This window comes from Ixodes scapularis, unplaced genomic scaffold (assembly GCF_016920785.2).
Source record: "Ixodes scapularis isolate PalLabHiFi unplaced genomic scaffold, ASM1692078v2 PGA_scaffold4__175_contigs__length_147842914, whole genome shotgun sequence".
NCBI lineage: Eukaryota > Metazoa > Arthropoda > Arachnida > Ixodida > Ixodidae > Ixodes > Ixodes scapularis.
Window position 1 is genome coordinate 21,616,098 of NW_024609879.1, and position 21,566 is coordinate 21,637,663.

The 21,566-nt window shown below is 42.2% G+C and overlaps 1 protein-coding gene across 1 annotated transcript in view; it reads right to left on the reverse strand.

The window, feature by feature from the left end:
- The window catches only part of LOC120843989, a 79,790-nt gene extending 58,497 nt beyond the window's left edge, over nucleotides 1–21,293 (reverse strand). The window contains exons 1-4 of the mRNA XM_040215533.1: nucleotides 21,233–21,293; nucleotides 2,699–2,817; nucleotides 1,980–2,051; nucleotides 1,724–1,845 (exon numbers count right to left, since the gene is read on the reverse strand). Of these exons, the coding sequence (XP_040071467.1) occupies nucleotides 1,724–1,845; nucleotides 1,980–2,051; nucleotides 2,699–2,817; nucleotides 21,233–21,293 (374 nt within the window). The remainder of the gene's footprint in view (nucleotides 1–1,723; nucleotides 1,846–1,979; nucleotides 2,052–2,698; nucleotides 2,818–21,232) is intronic.
- Nucleotides 21,294–21,566: the final 273 nt, after the last annotated feature.

A 21,566-nucleotide genomic window follows, 5' to 3' on the forward strand; every position in this document is an offset into this window, starting at 1 on the left:
GGCTTAGGTGAGTGTGGCTGTGAGTGTGACGGTGAGTGAGGGCGACCTGAAATGCCGACCTCTGCTTTCCGCAGCAATATCGCTGACCTGGGAGCCTTCCGCGGGGAAGTTCGCTGATCTTCGAGGTTCGTCCTCGTAGGGGCCAAACCCTATCTGCTTGATGCGGTCGAGACGTTTACGATTAATTTCCGGATCCATCGCAATACACGTAGACTACCACTGCTACCACAACCAGCACAGAACCCCAAGAACACAGCAGGCGCCGAAAGTTGAGACGAAGTCGCGCGAAGCTTGCGTATGTTTTTCAGCAGAGCAGCCAAGCCGATCCAAGCCGGTTACCTCTCCTCCACGCGGAGCGCACAGGCGCGAGAGAGAAATGTGTAAAATGGGACCTTTACACCTCGCTTGACAGAAAATCGTCTCGCGCCGTAAATATAGCTCTATTTCTTTTTTCGTTATAAATTCGTTTTATGACAAGTTTTTTTTTTGCATCGAGGCAGTTAAAAAAAAACTTTGCATCTGTTTTTAATGATAAAATTAAAAAAAGTGAAGTTGCAGTATAGAATGTTTTATGTGACATATACCAATATCTTGTTACGGTACCATCTGCTGATAAGGACTGAATATATCGTGAAAAATCAGCGCAATCGCTTGTACACATGGTGAACTGTTAATGTTTAAGTCACATTGAAGGGTCGGTTTAAGACGTACTGGCCGCAGAAAGAAAAAAAAAAGTCTCAACTAAGAAAACTTATACTGAACTGCCAGTCCGGCTGCTTCTTGAAGACGTGGTTTCAACGAAGACCGTTCACTTACTTAAACCGCCTATTGCACATGAAGCAAAGCGATCACAGATGAAGTAACCGAACCTGAGCTCTTTTCGAATGCATTTAATTCGTTGATTAGTAAGGAGCCCTTTTCGAGGGCCTTAAATAAACTTGCCTAAATTTTGTTCTAGGACACTATTATCAACAAGCTGACGTATAAACAACAGCATTCGCACACGAAATTCCTCTCAAGTTAACGTTACACACAGAAACACTGCGAGGCAAATTTTTCTTCCACCATGCGAACCAAGCGAAAGTGTAGAGCCCAGAACGGGTGTCAAGTGATGTTCATTCCAACAAATCAACTTAGATGATGTAGCTTGCGAAGTACTTGCTCACACCGTTCGTGCAGTAATTTTTCCGTTATGTGTTCCGTGTGATAGAACAAATATATGAAAACACTGAATAAATCATACAACTTAAGAAAAATGTAACGGGGGAGTCAGAAGCCGACTTTTTCTTTAGAAACTTGAACTTGCAGCCCTTTTGGGTCATCCCTGATAAAAACCTTGTACGTAAAATTATTTGTATTGGCCGTCGTGTGGGCACAGCCATTTTAAAACCACGTGATGCGGGAGCCTTTTTTTTGGTTCAACTCTTCATTCGATTCCGCAACTTGACGAATGCGTGGTATTTGTAATTTTCACGTGTTTGACCGTGTGTTACGCAATATTTGGTAAACAGTTACGCGATGCTTATGTTTACTACTAATCGTCTGCCCTAAAACTGTGTAGTAATCTTAAAGTTGATTGTGTAACAGTTTTTTTTTTGTGCTTTCGGCCTCGGTCAGTCAGATACACGCGCTGTAAAATGCGTGCTGTAAACCAGCGTGGCAGTAAGATAGTTGAATAGTGTGCATTCTATTTTTGTTACATGTCGGAGGAATGCTTACTTACGGATGTAGAAGAAAAACCAGGCCATCAGATGAAAAGTTATGCTTAATTCCGAACTCCTGCAGTTCATAAAGGTACTCTTCAGTGCTTCTCTTATTTGCTAGGAGTGTACCGCTTTCATTGGACTGTAAAACACGTGCATCTCCGTTACATCACAGAAGCACAGTAGGCACTTTCAGTTAATGTAATAGCACTGGTGTATTTCTAAGCACTTGATTGCAACCAAGTATCATTTACGTAATATTGATATAATGCTTACCGTCATGTTATAAGTGTCAACAAGAACAAACTCCACACTTGGATTTTTTATATCACGAAAAAAAAGGTTCACCTGCAAATAAAAAACAAACAAACAAACGATTTACAAAAAAAGTTTGGACGGCCAAATGTGTGTGGTAGCACAGAATGAATATCAGATGATTTTAATAATATGAGCAGTAAAACGATCTTTATAACACAGAAATACTCTGTAAGTTTGCATAGTAACATGCAAAAAGCACTTTAACAATAACTCTTAGGGGTCTGAGTGCTTCACTTTTCATTTCTCGAAAAGGCATCCCTTATAAATAGGTCTTAGCTTACCCACACTCAAGCCATCAAATGCCGCTCTCTTACATCATCACAGCAACATAGGTTCGTTCATAAGGAACATTTTTAATGCTAGGCTAAAATACCTGTTTCCAGAAATAAGATACCCCAATCAAACTTACAGCTTTTCTTTCCTGTTTAATAAGTCGACCAAATGTTTAAAAGGGTAAGGCGCGTGTTTCATTTACTTGTTTCGCTTGAATAGTTCGCCATTAAGTTTGAGTATCGGAAGTAAATTCCTTTTAGGAAGCAAAATATTCTGTAGAATTAAAGCAAATCAGTTGTTATTTAAGCTGAGGTTTTATTACGTCATAAACTAAGAATAATTCTGCTGAAAAGTGATCTTATAATTCTGTAGATAACGTAAGTAGAGTTTTATCTTGAACTCACCGAGTTTAGAAATACTTGTAGATACACGTCCAAAGATGCATTTTGGTTGCGGTGATATTCCAAGAATAAATGTTGGTATTTATCATCGAGAACCATTCGCACTCCAACTTGGCGAGTATCTAAAAAAGTGTGAGCATCAGAAATATGACATTCATTAAATTGCAATAAATGTAGTTAACAATACATCAATCAGGTGTGTACGAAATCAAGCAAGACTTAAATAACGCCCATTAAGCCTGCACGGCGTTCCTGGAAGTTACGCTAGAACTTGTTTATTTTTTATTATCGTCGGGCCAGTTCTCTCCTAGGCATCCGCATTACATTTCAACCTAAAAATTCGGCTTCGTACAATAGGGCATGCTATAAATTTGTGGCGCTCTCACTTAATTCTCGGTACATTACGGCAATTTGACGTACGGGCCGTGAAATAGCATAGCAATGACGAAAACAAAAACAAGTTGATTTTGATTTAACATCTCACATTTTCAGAACGCAAGAAAGGCAGGACCATAATAAATCAGAGTACGTGTCAGATTTATTTTGTGTTCGTTTCGATTTGTGTGTGTTCTGAGCTCATAAGAATAAAACGGAATAAATGGGCCGCTTCCAGGCTATACGAAGTGCCAGAGTCTGCCTGAGCGTACATTAGAACAGCTCCTCAATTTCCGGCGTCAAGCGTTGCAACTCGGGATTACCGCGATGCCTACTGAGATTTTGCGGGAAAGTCTCTTGATATACCGGAATCAGCGTAAGAACCCGTGGTAAGGCTACCAGGCACCACTTTGAACACCATCGATGCGGGAGTCACATGCCTCCAGATCTCAGCAAAGCTGAATGGAGTCGACGTTACTTTACTAGCGTTGATAGACACAGGATCACCTATACGTCTCGTTGACATTTCATATCTGCCGTCTGTAGTGTCTAGTTGCAGTTTGCGTTCAAACTCCACAACTCCCAGCAACCAAATGTACATCGACTACCTAGAAGCATGCCGGGGTGGGCCTCCCGCGGCGTAAGCTGAGCACCGCAATGTAACCTTCAATATTTCTATGTAATCTCACTACTAAACCGTGTTAAAGCCGCTACATTGGCGAGGAGAGTAAAAATCGACAACCCGTGCACACACGCTGCACCAAATCGATGGTTTTCCTGACCAGCAACTGTCTAAACTCAGGCTCTGAAGATCGCCACCACACCACGTTGAACAAACGACTGCCTAGACATGACCATCCTTCCACCATTCCCAAGCTTCGCTGTGTCCGAAGGTGCTTCTTGTGCGGAGCCTCGCTGGTGGAAGCGAGTATATAACGCGATTCAGCAACCTTCTTTTTTGGTGCAACATGAAGAAACCGACACGTTCGAAAGCGATGCTGCAGCCCTACGCGGGCGTCGAAGTGTGCGACATCTACGGTCGACTTCACCAGCGGAACCACTCCCAGTGCATAGAAGCTCGTCGTCGAGCAGCTGACGAATCACTTCCACTCAAAGTCCAACCACGATCACCAACACTGCCTGTATCGGTAGGAGCGTCAGCTCGGCGACGAAGGTATTGACACCTACCACACGAGGATATGGCACATCGCCATGCTCTGCGGACTCACCGTCCTTGATGCCGACATCAAATCACATATCATCAAACTTGCTCTTCGGTAACTTTAAGACGCAAGTCGCTTTACAAACCGGACATGACGCTGACGCACCTGCTGGAACTGGCGCGCACCACGAGATGGCAGACCGGCAAGCCAAAAGTACGACAAGCGCCCCTGGATAGACTACAGAACACTACCCTGCAGGTGCAGACACGACGACTTTCACGGTCTAAAGAAAAGGATTACAAAGAAAACGATTGGTCATCCCGACAGCAAAATAACTGCACGTGTGGACGTTGTGTCGGTACCTACCCACAATGCTCTGAACTCTAGTGGGCAAAGGGTCAGACATGCAACAGTTGCGGCAATGAAAACCATTTTGCACGAGTCTACAGATTATGGCTACGACCAGAGCGACGCTACTGGATGAGACGAACACACTAACGACAGTGGCCTCTACGAATTTTATCTTGCAGACGGACGAGCGACAGAAGAAGTTGCCACGAACATCCATCACCTTCGGCTCTTTTGGTACCACCAAGGCAATCATCGACTCAGGTGAAACTGTCAACACCATGGGAGAGCATATCTTCAACTTGCTTACTCAAGAAACTTTTTTTGTAACCATCAACACACCAGGTCTACCTTTATGAATCCTCGAAACCTCTTCACATTCTTGGTGAATCTCTGGTGAATCTCTGATGACGTGTACGACCATACGGTCGTACACGTCATCAAAGAAGACAACCACGCGCTAGCGACACTACTCAGCCGGGAATTAGCCACTGCGTTGGGCTTGCTAAAAATTGTGCACTTGTTGAGTACCCCTGACCCACTCCGAGAAAAACCAGAGATCGCCAATGCGATCGGCCAATTCGAAGCGACATGTGTGTATTTCCACATCAACCCCGCCTCACCTCATCCGGCTCAGAAACCCCGTCGAGTATTCTACCATCTCCAATCGAAGGTGGAAGCTGAATTTCAAGCTCTTCTCGGTGCAGTCATCATTGAACCATGAAGGGACCCACAACGTGGGTTTTCCCGATTGTGATTGTCACAAAGCATCAGACCGAACCCCGATCCGCATCTGTGTGGACATGAGCAAAACCAACGTGGACATTTAAAGAGAGCGACATCCTACCCCGACCCCCAGGAATATGGCTGCTGAGCTGACACATTCCAGGCTGTTTACGAAAATTGACTTACGACACGGATACTACCAGCTAGAGATCGACCACAACTCTCGCATGCTTACCACGTCTACGACACCATCTGGCCTGTTCAGATACAAGCGCCTCTTCGTCGGAATATGCTCAGCTACTGATATATTCCAACGTGCTGTCACCAAATATCATCACGAACATACGTGGAATGCTCAACACCAGCGAAAACATTCTCGTCCATGAATTCACAAGAGAGGAACACGAGAAGGCCCTGCATAGGCACTTGAGCGAGTTGAGCAGACTGGACTCTCACTGAACGCTGCCAAAGGCTCGTTTCTTTAGCCCAGCTAGAATTGTAGAGCTTTGTATTTGGCAGTGAAGAAGTCAAAGTTTCATCCAACAAAGAAAAGTTTATTTAGCAAAGCGGAAGGCACAAACCCCAGAGTTCGTCAAGGAACTGAGGAGTTTTCTAGGGTTTGGGACATACTGTTCTCCCTTCGTATTGAAATTCGCCACGGTTTCTGCACAACTTCGAAATTTCCTTCGTAAAGACGCCGCCTGGCGATGAATCCCAAAGCACCAAGACGCCTTCTCCCAGTTCAAGGAAGCCGTCACAAATGCAACAACACAGAGGCACAACAACACTAATTCTTGAAGCCAGCCCTGTTGGATTGGGTGCAGTACTCACCCAACACAGTCATGAGGGTTCCCGTCCAAGAACAGTGCTGTAAGCCAGTCGCTCTCTGATACCAACGGTAACACGATGTACGCAAACAGAACGAGAAACTTTGGCCATAGTGTGGGCACGTGAACATTTCCACCTGTACATCTACGGAGCAGGCACCTTTTGCGGTTGCAGCAGATAACAAACTTCTGACAACCATGTTCTCGACAAAAGCAACCTCCCTCCCCCTCCCCTCCCCCAGAATTGAGAGTGGCGGCTTTGGGTGCAGTTCTATGACTTCGAGGAGCAATATTGACCTGGAGATCATCACCCTGTCGGATATTTCTCAAGACACCTTTTTGATGTACCAAAAAAGATCTCCAACGCTCGACTGAAACGATTGTTTGCCTCACCTTTTAATCAACCCGGCCCAAATCACTCTCCCTTAACAAGGTTCGAGCAAGTGGAGACAGGCTCTACACGTCTATTACGGAAGCCACTGACAACAATACCTGGTATCGACTGCAAAGGAGCTTTCCTCCACCAGGGACACAGAGTAGATAAATGCACTCAAGAAAGTGAGAGAGCAGCTCACCACACATACCAATCTAATCCTTCGTGGCACAAGAATCCTGATACCCAGACCTTTTCGCATACCTGCTGTGCCGCTGGTTTTTATTGGACATCAAGGAATTGCAAAAACAAAACAGCTTCTATGCAAAAACATGTGATCCGAATAAATGAAAACTCTCTGCACCAAAACAATCCAAGCCTGCGTTCTATGTCAAGCCTGTGACGAAAGGTCGCACCAGGAAGCGTTCAGCATGACCAAACTTGCCGCGTTACACTGAGCAGTGGTGGCTATTGATCTATATAGCCCCTTGTTGTCAGGAAAAGACATACTTGTTATCATCGACGAGCAATCACGCTTCTATGTGATGGAGGTAGTTTGGTCAGCATCTGCCGAACAGATACTTGCAAGACTCCGCAAGACCCTTGCTCTCTTCGGCGCACCAGACGTGTTTAAGTGCCCACTCTTCAACGGCAAGAACATGGCATCCCTTGCTGCAATACTGAACTTTCACCACAGAAAAGTCACTCCATATTGTCCTCAGGCCAATGGCGCTGTGGAAAGGTTTATGAGACGTCTTTTGAAACTCGTCCAGACCGCTCACCTAGGGGCAAAGGATCTCGAGATGGAACTGGATGCATATTCTGCCAGCTACCGGCAGACTCCCCACCTAACCATAGGCCGCACACCATATGGCATGATGTTTGGAAGTGTTTCAAAGAACTATTCCCCACTGCTACTCCAACAGAGTGTCAGCAAACAGAAACACTCAATCATCAGAGAAAGAACACTCGATCACCAGAGGAAACACTGAATCATAAAAAATCAATGCTTAAACCGATCAATGTATACAGGCGCACAATCGCGCATTCTTTGGGGGGAGGGAGTCATCAAATGCGGGAAGCAAGAAGGAAACCCCAATCAGTATATGACCCCAAAAAATTGGCAGTCAACAAATAATTAAAACAGCGCGAAAAACACAAGGGCAAGTAGAAGAGGGACAATATCACTACCGACTAGCCTACCTCTGAACATTACTGCAATCGACAGTCATCGTCACAAAGGGAGACACTATCGCCATTGCAAGCGAAGACGAAAATAAAGTTTGCCGAAACAAGACGTATCAGTCCCAGAGGTGATGACGCCCGTGCAGGCAGCCTTGCGGTCATCAGTTCGTCCCTATCGGCAGCGGACCAGGCCAAAACAAAACTCGTGGAACATTGTTAACCTTCTACTTGCAGACTGCATCTAAATGGGGGAGAAATCTAGTGTCTAGTTTCAGTTTGTATTTGAACGCCGCAACGCCTAGCAGCTGAATGAACATTGACTACCGAGAATCATGCCGGGACGGGCCTCCCGCGACGAAAGCTGAGCACCACAATGTAACCTCCAACAATCCAATGTAATCGGAGTATTAACTGGTGTTAAAACCACAACACCCTTTACAGCATACGTGTCACCACCTAAAATTAACTTTACTCTTTTATGAGCCAATGGAACACCCACACACTCAATTAGAGGCAACCAATTTAGACACCAACGTTCTGCTTGAAGTGGTAGTGGTGCTAGTGTCTGTTCAGTCTCTTAACGTGGACTGTGACTGGTACAAACAAGCTGTAATTAATCTGAAATTTCAAAAAATAATAAAGTGATTTCTGAAGTTGAAGTTGATCCATCAAAAGGCTTTCTCAGTTAATAAATGAGTAAATCTTCGATTTCTGAGAAAGAAACGCAGGCAGAATAACTCGGTAGAACTGTAGTTAGAATGGATACGACTGCTCACTTAGTAGAGGGAGGAGTGAATCCAGATGTACTATCATGAAGAAGCTGGAGTTATCATCTTGGCCACTCATTCAATGTTCCTTCATAAAAGCCAATGTTTTTTATGTTGTTAAACATACTTGACTTCTTGAAGACATTTTCTCGTCCGCACACTACAGTTATAAGCATCAAAACAGTCTATCTGCCAATTGCACGACTATTACGTCTTCAGGCGACTCTTGTGGAGTACGAGTTGCATCGACAATAACAATTCAAGGAGAATGAGCTGAGCTAGTTGCTTATTTATTATGGTTGTGTTTTTTTACCTCCTTGCTTCCTTCCTATGTCCAGCTGGTTTTACTCGATATATTAGTTCCTCCTTGGTAAGCCAAGTTTGTTCAGGCGAGACTTACACGGTCGATGAAGGGCTGTGTTTTTGAATGTCAGTGGATCGAACGAAGACCCTAATCATGAATATGTAATGATTTGAAGTCTACTATCCTGCACTGGAAAAGGCACATCACTGTTAGTGCTAAATTTGTGTGGTAATAAAATATATCTTACTTCTCGTGTTCAGCTCGGCTAGATCTCTGATCTACCGATTAAAGTTGTGGTCGTAACGGTAGGTACTGAACTGCCTCACAAAATTACAAGACCGGTAAAAGACCTTGACTGGGATGTATTTAACTTTGGGTAGAAGTTGTCTCGTGATCAGCAGCAGAATATTCAGACAATGTTATCACAACAACGAAGCAGAATAGCCATTTCTGCTGATAAACTAGAAGCAACGTCGCTAGCACGTCCCCGAATGCACACCGGTGACCATCCTCCCATACATCAACACCCAAGACCTGTTTCCATGACAGAACGACGTGAAACGTGAAATCAAGTCGATGACATGCTTACACATGAAATCGTTACACCATCGGCAATTTAGTCCCTGGTCATCACCCGTCGTCCTTGTATCGAAGAAGGATGGATCTGGGCGATTTTGTGTTGACTACAGAAAACTAAACAGTGTCACCAAGAAAGATATTTACCCCTACCTCGTTTGGACGATGAACTGTGTCGCCTTTACGGTTCTTAATTGTTTTACAAATCCTTACTTGCGAACAGGTTATTAAGTCGGGATTGATCCACGCGACGCTGAGAAAGCAGCTTTCGTAACATTGGATGGTCTGTACCAATTTTCATGCCTGTCATTTTGTTTATGTGATGACCCGGTTATTTCCAGCGTCTAATGGACCACGTGACATGGACATGGGCATGGAAATATATGACATAGACACTGGCTTTGGTGTATATTGACGACATCATTGTGTGCGGCCACTATATTCAAGAGCGCTTCAGGAGGTTTGCCCAAATGCTACAAGACCATAGTGAAGAAAAGCTAAAGCTGAAGCCATATAAGTGTTACTTGCGTACTCTGATGTCACCTACCTCGAGCACGTGGTTTTTAAGGAAGATGCGAGACCTAATCATGACAACAGCACGCCCTCGACGAATATCCAGTGTCTTCAACTCCAAAACACTTTCGCGGTTTTCTAGGATTTGCATCTTACTTCCGAAGATTTGTCGCACGCTTCGCTGCTCGTGCTGCTCCGCTCTATTCCCTACTAAAGAAGAACAGCATGTTGGTCTTCGTTGAAGCACCACGCTTTCGATGACGTCAGGAATTCTATATTGCGATCTCCTACCCTGGCACACTTTATAGAAGAAGCGAAGACGTCTCTGAACACAGACTCTCGCAGATAGGGTTAGGTGCCGCGAACTTGCAAGGAGGAGAAGATCGAGTCAAACGTGTGGTAGTTCAGGCGAGACGCTAACTGAGTGATTCCGTGACCCGCTACAATACCTCGGAGCTAAAATTTATGGCTATTGTCAGGGCGATCGAAAGTTTTAATACTACTTCTATAGCTCTTCATTTACAGTGGTATCAGACAACTCGGCCTTGCAATGATTGCAGTTCAAGAGCGATCCCAGATCAAAACTAGCCCACTGGGCTATGCAACTTCAGCAGTACCAAATCGTGGTTCAGCATCAATAGCGATATCTTCACGTAAATGCTGATATTATCTGAAAAAATCCTGCTGAGAGCGTGAAAGTGTCTTCCCTGCTTGACCTTGTAACAGCGCAATTTAACGACGCACCTCCACGAGATATCGGCCGACGTCTTCAGAAAGTTCGAGAAACTGCACGCTCGAAACCAAACGGACCACCGACTTCTACGATTTTATGTTTTGGGAGGCGACATTCTTCATCACCGGTCGTCGCCTCTGACTGACTTCCTGTAGAACCTTCGACTTTGCGGGAAGCTGTCATGCAGATGTGTCATGGTACACCTACATCTGGACATCTTAGCGAAAAAAAAGAAGGGCCAATAGTCACAAAGATTCCGGTGGAACCCTGGCAAGCAGACGTTCAAAGTTACGTCGTTTCCCGTCCTACGTGCCACTATCAAAAAATCGATCCCACAGTAAAACGAACACCTAAGTTGCATATTTCACCACCGGAGAGTCTATTTGAGATTGCGGAAATGGATCATTTGGGTTCGTTCCCAAGAATATCCTAAGGAAACAGATACATCATTGTAGCCGTCGACCACTTGAGCAAGTGGGTAGAGGTCGAGGTTGTACTTGACGCCTCGGCGTCTTACCTAACTCACTGTCTGAGACGACTCCTTGTTCTCAGACATGGGGTACCTGAGACAATCATCAATGATTGAGGAACTCCGTTTATGTCCAGAAACTTTGAAGCAACATTTCACGGCAACGGCTGCACCCATACCACAGAATCCGCCTGCCATCTCCAGTCCGGCGGGCTTGTAGAGCGCATGAATCGCACGCTATTGGCCGTCTTGGGAGCGCACGTGAATGACTCTCACACAAATTGGAACCGGTGTGTTAACGAAGCAGCCTTCGCCATCAACACACCTAATCAGCAAATCAATAAGGAAAATTAATTTCTAGTTCTTTATTTCACCTCGTGGTGAAAGCAAGCTCGGCCGTCCGTGGGACACTTGAAGTGACGAGTGCCGCACGAACTACGCAGGAAATGCCACACGCGCACGGGTGGGATCTCGACTCGCTGTCTTGCACAACCATGATTGGCGAGATCAGGCACGCCCCACTACAACGCGGAAATATTGATTTACAGACGGCGATTTGGTTCCGGCGCGCCGTTCAATGCGGATCAAAGGGAAATCAGAAAGGCTGCTACCACGTCACCGTGGATCCTACAATATAATACGACGTTTAGGCCCTGTTACATACAAGCTCGAAGATCTGCCGGAACTCTGCAATGGTGGAAGGCGTCGAGCCTTTCCAGTACATCAAACGCAACTGAATTACCTCCAACAGGACATCTGGGCACATTAACAGAAGAGTTGCAATATCTGTTTGTTTATTTTTTTATTATTTCTTTAGTTATTCGATTTATTGATTTATTTATGATTTTATTTATTATTTTGTATCATTCGCTAATATATCAATCAGTTTTTTTATAATTTCATCCTACTACTCTCCCAATTTGTCCTGAACAAAGGAGTACGCGTGAAAACTTTTTCTGGCAAGACGTTATACTTCATGACAAATGAAGTTCTCATAATAACTTACATATCTAATTATTTATTTACCTTGAGTGCCAAGGGCATTACTGGGAGGGAGGGGGGCAACAAATCGTTGAGTTAGGCCAGTTGCTACATTGTAACGAAAAGAAAAGCGCAAAAACTGGGACACAGTCAAGAAGACGACAACACAAAACGCAAAGTGTAGACAAGAAAAAAAAAATTGAAAAAAAACAACCATAAAGCAAAACGGTTGTGCACTAGTTAGGGCTTTCACGAACAAAACAAAAAAGGTTAGTTATGGCCGTTTTAGAACGCAAACTATCAGGAATTTGGAAAATGCCTCCGAGAAGGTGATTGCACATCGTTGAGGTGTTAATAATAAAAGAGTCATAAAAATGTTTCATGCGACTGGATGGAATGCCAACTTTGTGATGGTGATCGATGCGTGCTGAAAAAATAATGAGGTGCTTTTAGTAGCCTCTCTTTTAGAATCGAGTTGTTATAATATCTTTTTTTATGAAACAAGCATAGACGAGAGAATTTTCTACGTTGTGAAAGAAGTGGTAATAATAAGTTATATTTCATTCCAGTCACACTAGATGTAGGATACTATTTGGAAAGTATAAAAAGAGGTGCGCAGTTTTGAACAGATTTCAATTCTGAAATAAGCCATTCAGGACATGAATCCCAGACGGAAGCCGCATGTTTAAATTTAGTGCGAACTAATGTTTTATAAAGTAGTAATTTTAATGAGATGGGGTCAAGATAATAATTTCTTCGGAGATAGCCTATCATGCAATTCGCGTTATTCGCAACATAATCAACGTGAATTATCCAGGACAGGTTAAAAGACATGCACACCCAGATATTTATACGACGATACAGCTTCAAGAGAGAGGTTATTAAGATGATAAGGACATTCGGGCATCACGACCAGAAACACGCATATATTCACACTTGCTAGTATTGAGTTTCATATTCCACAAATTGTACCACTCAGAGAGAGACGGGATTAATATCAAACTGGAGAAAATGGATGTCAAAATCAGTGTTACTCTCATGATAAACCACACAGCCATCGGAAAAAAGACTCACGGATGAACGTATGTTAGCTGGCATGTCATTAATATAAATAAGAAAAAGAGGATGGGCCCAAGACGGAACCTTGAGGTACACCGTGTGCTCAAACTAGTACGTTCTACTGGGTGCACGTGATAAAAAAAAGCACCGTGCGTTTTTCACCGCAAAAATAAATTATGCATCGTTGAATGTTCAGCCTCTGCCCCAACATAGCGTTACCAGTTTTGACCAAAGGCCAATGTTTTAAAGCTCCTTTATGTAAATAAAAAGTTATAACTTAGGGCTGGGTATCAATTACAAATGTTAAACCGATCAACTGCCGGATTTAATCGACTAATTAGTCCATAAATCAGTATCGTTAATTTCATGCAAAATATTTTTTGCCAAAAGTAAATTTTGTTTTGTCTTTTCTGGATATTATAAACGGCGCAATATAGAATTTCGATTATGAATCAACCTGAATGCGCACTCTCTCATAGATTACCTCGGATTCATGAGGCAAAGACGTCCCTTGTTGATATTCTCAGACAAGAGTGGCATATTTCATTTATTTATTCTACGTACCCTCAAGCTCCGAAGCATTGTGCAGGAAAGGAGTAAAGCAAACAAAAATAAAAAAAAACGGCCATACAAAAAGATGCCGCGAGAAATAAAAAAAGAATTACTCTGATTGGAAAAAGCTGAAAGCAACATATGCTACGAAAAAACAAACAAGAACAAATGGCTCATATTGACTCATTACACAGATATGCAGGTAGAAAATGGCGAAGAAAAATCGGGTATAGTTGCGATATCTCCTGGAAGGTGGTTCCAGTCAATTAATGTAAGCGGGATAAACGAATAAAAAAAAAAAAGGTGTTCGTTCGGCAACGCGCTAATCCTATTTTACTCTGAGGGTTGACACAGGAAAAGTAATGTTTAGGCAATGTAAAGAAATTATCTCGGAACTACTGATGATGATACACGTTATAAAACAGTCTCTGCTGGGCCAAACTATCGTGCCTGGAACGCGTCTTCGACTGGGGTATTATCCGCGTAAAAAAGTGGTCCCTCGATTTACGCCTGGTGAGGTCACGCAAGTGTAAAGCTGTCGCCGGTCGCGATCCTGGCGGTGTCCTAGCAGGGGTGGTTGATGTGGCAGACGACCGTTCTGCTGCAGGTCGCTCTCCGGTGGTCCACGGAAGCTGTAGCAGCCAGAAGGTGGGACGCCATGACGACAGCGACACTCGCGTTCGCTCGTGCCAGCGTTACTAGATCACCTCAGTTGTGGAACTCCCGCGGAGGGGTGTTCCCCCCTCACTCACTTCAGTTCGCCTCCCGTTGTCCGAAGCGCCATCTAGATTTTTGTTTCATAACCGTGCGTTCCATAGAGCAGAGCTAAAACGCCATCTAGGCGCCGTGCTTCAAAACGTACGCATTCCATAGAATACACTGCAGTTCCTATGGCAACCGTCCGGCGCGTCGAACGACGGCAGGCGAGCCGTGGTGAGTGATGGGGGGAGGGGGGGGGGGGGGGGGGAGAACCGCTCCTGCAAGAACGTCTATGAGCAGTTCCGTAACTGATCTAATCTAATAACGTTGGCTCTTGCTTTTCTCCAGCATGACACCTCGAATTCTGTGACGTTATTTGTGGCCAATTCGGGACCACTTCTGATGCATGGGCAGGATAGGACGCTAAGCACACACAGTCGGAGAAGCGTTCCAGGCACCATAGTTAAACGGACACTCTTCGCACGGCTCAGAAGCAGCCGATACACGTGTAACCTTCTGCACTTGCCCTGTGAGTTAAAACCCTCCCCATTAAAGTTTACCTTGGGTTAAAATTACACCTAAAGTTGGTGCTTCACGCACGTGTACTCGTTCACGCCTGCGTGTTGAAAGCATTTCATGTTTACTTTCTTTTGGCCTGTAAAAATGTTACGGATCAACCGGTTTAAATATAATCGCGACTAAAGAATCAATCGATAAATCTGCAAGTTAATCGATCATTTGCCCAGCCCCACATATTTGTAGGCCGCAGTCTTTGAGTTTAGCAGAAAAACACCGAAAAACATCCGTCGGTGTCAAAAACACAGAAATATTTCGAACTAAAATTATGTTTTGTTTTCTAACTTTGCTGTACGCGAGGACTTCATTTTTGTTACAGCTCTCCCTCAGCCATTTGTCGGGCGCGTAATCTTATTTAGATTTGAACAGCCTGCCAGTCCCGAATCAGAGGAAACACTGACCTTGAAGAGCAGTGGCATAAGAGTTAGGTCAGACAATCGGTAACCACGGGTGGTCACAGTGTCTTTGTTCCACTTAGGTCAGAACTGGACAAAACTGTTCAAAACAGTAATGCCATCCGAGGCTTGTTTTTGGCTAGATATTTCTCTTTTCTGTGCTCATCTGGCGAGGGGGATTGGTGGCGAAGTGGGTTAGCGCACACCACCTTGGAGCACGTGGAACGAAAGCTCGCGCTGCTCTACGCAATCCCCACTCTTGCCTGTTTCGATCTGGATGAGCATCATACTGGCGTGTGGTCGTGTACGACTACTGCATGGTTCACGTTAAAGGCCCCAGGCAAGCGCTTGTACTGCACTGGCTGAATTTCTCATCCACAGCGAGTGACTCGGCGCAATTTTGAAGTGGCTGACCAACTACACGTTGTCTAAATATCCACACAGCTCAATTATCTTGCGAGGGAAAAAGATGCCAAAGGGAAATTTTGACATGTATTAGAGATATCTGGCGGATTTTCTAGCTTCTTTTCGCATATGCTTTTGAGTATATAATAATTGTTGTTATTTTAATTAAGCGAGGTTCCTTTGAGTATTTGAGTAAGTGAGGAAGCTCAGAAAATAAATTATTTGTTTCATAGATTGAGAGCGCGTACCGACGTATTTCAAGGATATTGAAAACGCACATTCCTGCTAAAATGTCCATGCCGTCTTGACTATACACGAGGACAAATAGAGTGATATGGGATGTCGTATGTATTTTTTTTTTTATATTCCATAGCCCTTTATATTTGTGAAAACAATCCATGTATCTAAGAGTGAAACCCACATGATCCGAAAGCCATGATATTTATTTTTTAATTGCGAAAGAAGAGTGTAATGATTTAGTTTAAGTATCTTATTATGACACTGGGTAAGATGATAACTCCATGTTTATAAAAAATGCAATTAAATTTGGTTTGTGCCAAAGCTAATAAGAAAGTGATACAAGATAAAAATGGGGAGTGTGATCATTTATCACAGTTCTGTTGTCTGGTTCATATAAGGCACGAGGAAAGCGTGCGATGTTTTCCGGTCAACATACAATGTAAAAAGTTTGTTTTTCATTCGTCCAAAAAAGTTATAATTTTGTATACCTGAGTTACAAAATATATGGATATTTAGTATTGTAACAAAACAGAACGGTGCACACGGTCACGAATCCTAAATTATTAGTCTTCGCCTTGCATCACTTATTATTTGATCGCCATGTAAAGAAAAAGTTTAAATTTTGAAGGGTGTTTTTTTTCTATGAACATAATTTTATCGTAGATATTTAGTTGTAAAAAAATATGGACTCAACACCTGTGTTTCGCTCCGAATAATCCCTGCAACACTTTTAAATTATTTTAACTTTTTATTCATTCATACCAAGAAAGCTAGCTGTTTTCTGTCCGAAACTTGCCTTTTCTGGGCGTCTGACTAGCGGAAATTTAATTTTAGAGTTACCAATACAGGTTAGAAACTACACTGGGCGTCGTTATCGGCTGTATCTTGCGAAAGAAGCAAGAGCGACTGGCCATCTAAATGCCGAAAACATTTCACTTCAAAAGCTTGTTTTTTGTTTTGCAGAAAGAAGCAGGGTAACAAGGAAATTAGAAGATGGAAACTTGAATCTCCGGTGATTATACTTTAAAGAGCACTAGCACTTTGACCAGTGTTCGGTGCCGTTGTCCAGCGTTTTGGGGTTCTGTCTAAAGGTTTAAATGGTGAATGAAATTTTTAAATAAATTTTGAAGTTTGAACTTTTGTGAGCTTTTTTGTGTGTATCGGTATTTTCACAGGTATTTCTTGCTTTTAGAATGTTCACGAAGCAAGTCGCAGAATACACCGATATTAAAAAAAAAATAAAATAAACCTGAAGAAACATCCGCAGATTGGCCTTATAAATAAGCACCCCTAAGTCTGTACCCAAGTTATAATGAAAAAATAGGCTGCAGATTTTCTTGTGCTTATTATGAAAAAAAGAAAGTTATTTTGATACAGTTCAAAAGTAATAAGAGATTTTCAGAAATTTTCAACAACAAACTGGCGGCCTTTGGAGCCGGCAAGTCATGTTGGGTCGTTTTTACAAATATAAGAAGTGTTTTAACAAACCGCGACGACCTATTATCACTAATTGAATCATGCACTGCCGACCTCGTCATTCTGACAGAAACGTGGCTGAAACCCGAAATCGCTGACTCAGAAGTGTTCCCCCCCAATATGAATTATACCTTACACAGATGCGACAGACTAACAAAGAGGGGTGGCGGTGTCCTAATCGCTATCCGCAATCATATTAGTGCGTCACAAGTTAATGTTCCAGGTAACCTCGAGATGGTATGGCTTCAACTTCACTCTCAGTGTTCCGATATCTTAATTGGTGTGTGTTACAGAGCACCCGATCATCACGCTAGTTTCATTAGCGAACTTCATGACTCCCTCTCGTCCATCTTTAATACCCTTAAACCAAATGTGTCGGTCATCCTCTTTGGCGACTTTAACTTTCCGAATATCGATTGGAACTCCCTTTCATCAGGTCATCAGTTTCATAATGAGTTCATCGATCTAACTCTTACGTTTAACCTCTCCCAAATGATAACTAAACCAACAAGAGTTAGCCATCACTCTAGCAGCATTCTTGACCTGTGCCTTACTACTGACCCCTCACATGTGAATAACATCACTCATCTTCCCGCTATTAGTGACCACAATGTTATACACTTAAACCTGCAGTTTGACGTCGTCATCAGATCATGCCATTATAAATTTATTAAAGACTACAATAAAGCTGATTATGATGCAATTAATAGAACTCTTCAACAGTTTTATGATACTTTTCATATCAACTTTTATCAAAGAACAGTTGAGGAAAATTGGAATCTCTTTAAAAACAAGGTAACAACTCTGACTGACACGTATGTTCCAACCATCAGAATTAAAACAAACAATGCAAAGCCTTGGTACAACAAGAAAATCTCTAAATTAAGTGCTCGAAAGAAACGACATTTCAAGCAAGCTAAAGAAAAGGACAATACTATTGCATGGGATAATTACAACGCGTCTGCTAAAGAATATAAAAGAGAAGTGAAAAATGCAAAGAACAAATTTTTTAACTTCGACCTTCTTAACATTTTGAAGAATAAGTCTAATAAGTTCTGGGAGATCATTCATCCTAAAGAGCATAAATCCATCCACCTGACTAATATAAATGGAACTCCCGCGTCTGATTGCGAAAGCGCCTCACTAGTAAATACCTACTTTAGCTCAGTATTTACACTAGAAAACAATGACAATATTCCTCTCCTAAATCACCTCTCTCATTCTGCTATGCCTTCTATCGAAATAACATATTTGGGTATAGTGAAAGCAATAGAAAATCTCAAAAATTCTGCCAGCTCCGGTGATGACCAAATAAATTCTAAATTGCTGAAAAACACAAAACATATCTCATCCCAATTTTTAACCCTTATTTTTCAACAGTCACTTGATGTCGGCAAGCTTCCGTTTGATTGGAAAATTGGTAGAGTCATTCCTATTTTTAAAAGTGGGGATCGTAATGTTGTATCGAACTATCGCCCAATATCTCTCACCAGCATCTCATGTAAATTACTAGAGCACGTCATTTTCTCTTCTATCATGAAATATCTGGAAAATTACGATCTGCTTTTTAAAAATCAACATGGTTTTCGTAAGACATATTCGTGTGATACCCAGCTAATACATTTCATTCATGACCTTCACAGTAACCTTGACAAGAGATTACAGACCGATGTCATTTTCATAGACTTTTCTAAAGCATTCGATAAAGTTCCCCACCAACGTCTGCTACAAAAACTAACCCAACTGCGTATTCAGTAACCACTTGGATAAAAAATTTCCTAACCGATCGTACACAATATACTGTTGTAAACGAGTCCCGTTCACCTCTTTCTCGTGTAACGTCCGGCGTACCCCAAGGTAGTGTTCTTGCCCCTTGCTGTTTTTAATATACATTAACGACCTTCCTGCTAATTTAACATCTGAAATTCGCCTCTTTGCTGACGATTGTGCTCTATACAGACCGATAAGTAATAATAATGATCACCTACACTTACAGGCTGACTTACTAATAATAGAAGAATGGTGTCAAACATGGCAAATGACAGTTAATGCAAATAAAACGAAACTAGTGTCTTTCACCAGATCACAGTCCCCATCACTCTTTTCATATCAACTCAACGACACAATAATTGACCCCTGTACATCTTATAAATACCTCGGCGTTCATTTAACCTGTGATCTATCTTGGGCAACTCACATTAATTTTATTTTATCTAAGGCTAATTCATCATTAGGATATCTTCGGCGCAACCTCAAACTGGCCTCACCTGAAATTAAACAATTATCATACATAACATTTGTTAGATCTCGTCTAGAGTATGCGTCTTCTGTATGGTCCCCATGGCAGCATTACCTAGTTATGAAATTAGAGGCAATTCAAAACCGAGCTTTAACGTTCATTTTCTCAGACTACTCTCGTTTCACTAGCGTAAGAGGCCGAAGGAGCAAAGCTAACCTTCACACACTCTCATTTAGGCGCATTCTTTCTCGACTAACCCTGTTTTATAAATTATACTATAACAATGCCTCTATTAGAGTATCCCTCTTCCTTCCACCCCACAGCATATCTCTTCGCCATGATAACTCCCGCAAAGTTCGCCCGATTTTTAGTTCAATTGTAGCATTTTATAATTCCTATCTGCCCATGGCACTCAAGGACTGGAATAAATTACCCGATAGCGTTGTAACCGAGCCTAACTCTGATAGATTTGCCGAAGAACTGATCAATTACCTTGAACTTACAAATATGTCTATCTGCTAAATTTTTTCTTCTTTTTTATGTTCACAGTGCATACCGTTAAAATAATAATAATATTGTGTAATGTTGATAACTACTTGTATTTTGTTGTTCTTTGATTCATCTGTATTGCTGACTTCCTCTCTGTGAGTGTTAATTTATTTTAATCTATGATTATTAGTGTGTTATTGACCCCCCTTGTATAATGCCCTAACGGGCCCTCAAGGAATAATAAATGAATGAATGAATGAATGAATATAAAAACAAATAATTTCTGCTACCTGTAAAGGGCCCAATTTTCCCAAAAATTATTTTCCCTAAATTTTTTTATATAAATAACGATACGTTCTCAGACTTAGGTATCTGCGTGGTCTCCATCGTTAACATTACATAGGTAGAAAATTCAGCGTTCGAGAAAGCGATCTTTGCAAAAAATAAAAATAAAACGCATTTTTTTTAGACACTTGATAAAACGCACTCTTGAACTGAAAATGCAAGGTAAAGGAACCTTTTTATCGGCTTGTGTCCGCAACAGTAAAGCCGGTACTAAAAAACAATGGTACACGCATGTGAGACCTTAACTCTCGAGTTCTGTTCAGCTGGTTACGTTCGGTCGTAATGTAAGTAAAGTGCTGGTTTTCCCAGTTTTCTTTTAATATCGACTAGCTCGTAATTTATTCTACTAAGGAAGTATGCCTGCCCGCTCGCCCGCTGGGAACTTGTACTTTTGCCTTTCGTAATCATATAATCAAAAAAGTGTTTTAGAAATTTCTGCCCAGAATGGCGTACACGAACGCTCAATTATCTCCAAACGCACTCACAATTTTAATCTGCGGTCCGATTGGTTAATATTGCTTCCTCCAGTTTCTCGCATTTCCGATCAAACCATATTATTGATTTGCGTTTAGCGGTTTATCTTTCGTTGAACACGTTATTTATTGTGTTTTTTTATGTTTCCTATTGTGTAATATTTTACGCACCCCTACTAAAATTCTCTCGATATTGGTATTTAAGGAATAAAAAAAAAACGATTCCTGAAATTTTTCGTAGGCACTTACCCTCTCCCTCGCCGTGACTCACAAAACAAATAAGGCAAAATATCCACATGAGCAATTTCATGTCTCAAAGCTTCGATGCGATTTTTATGCTTTGCTATGAACCTTGTCTTGCGTACCTCGAAAGCCTGAAACAACTTAATGAACGCTTACCTTTATGAAGGTAAGCGTTACCTCAGGAAGGTCGGTATTATTACATCACAAACAGGTTCATTGTCCTGTCAGGACGAAACGTACTGAAATTACCTTTTCGTTGGCGCTTTTTTTTTTTTTGTCTTTTCGTCACTAAAATAAACATTTCAATTGCTTACGCTTCCTAGAAAACAAAAAGGGAGTT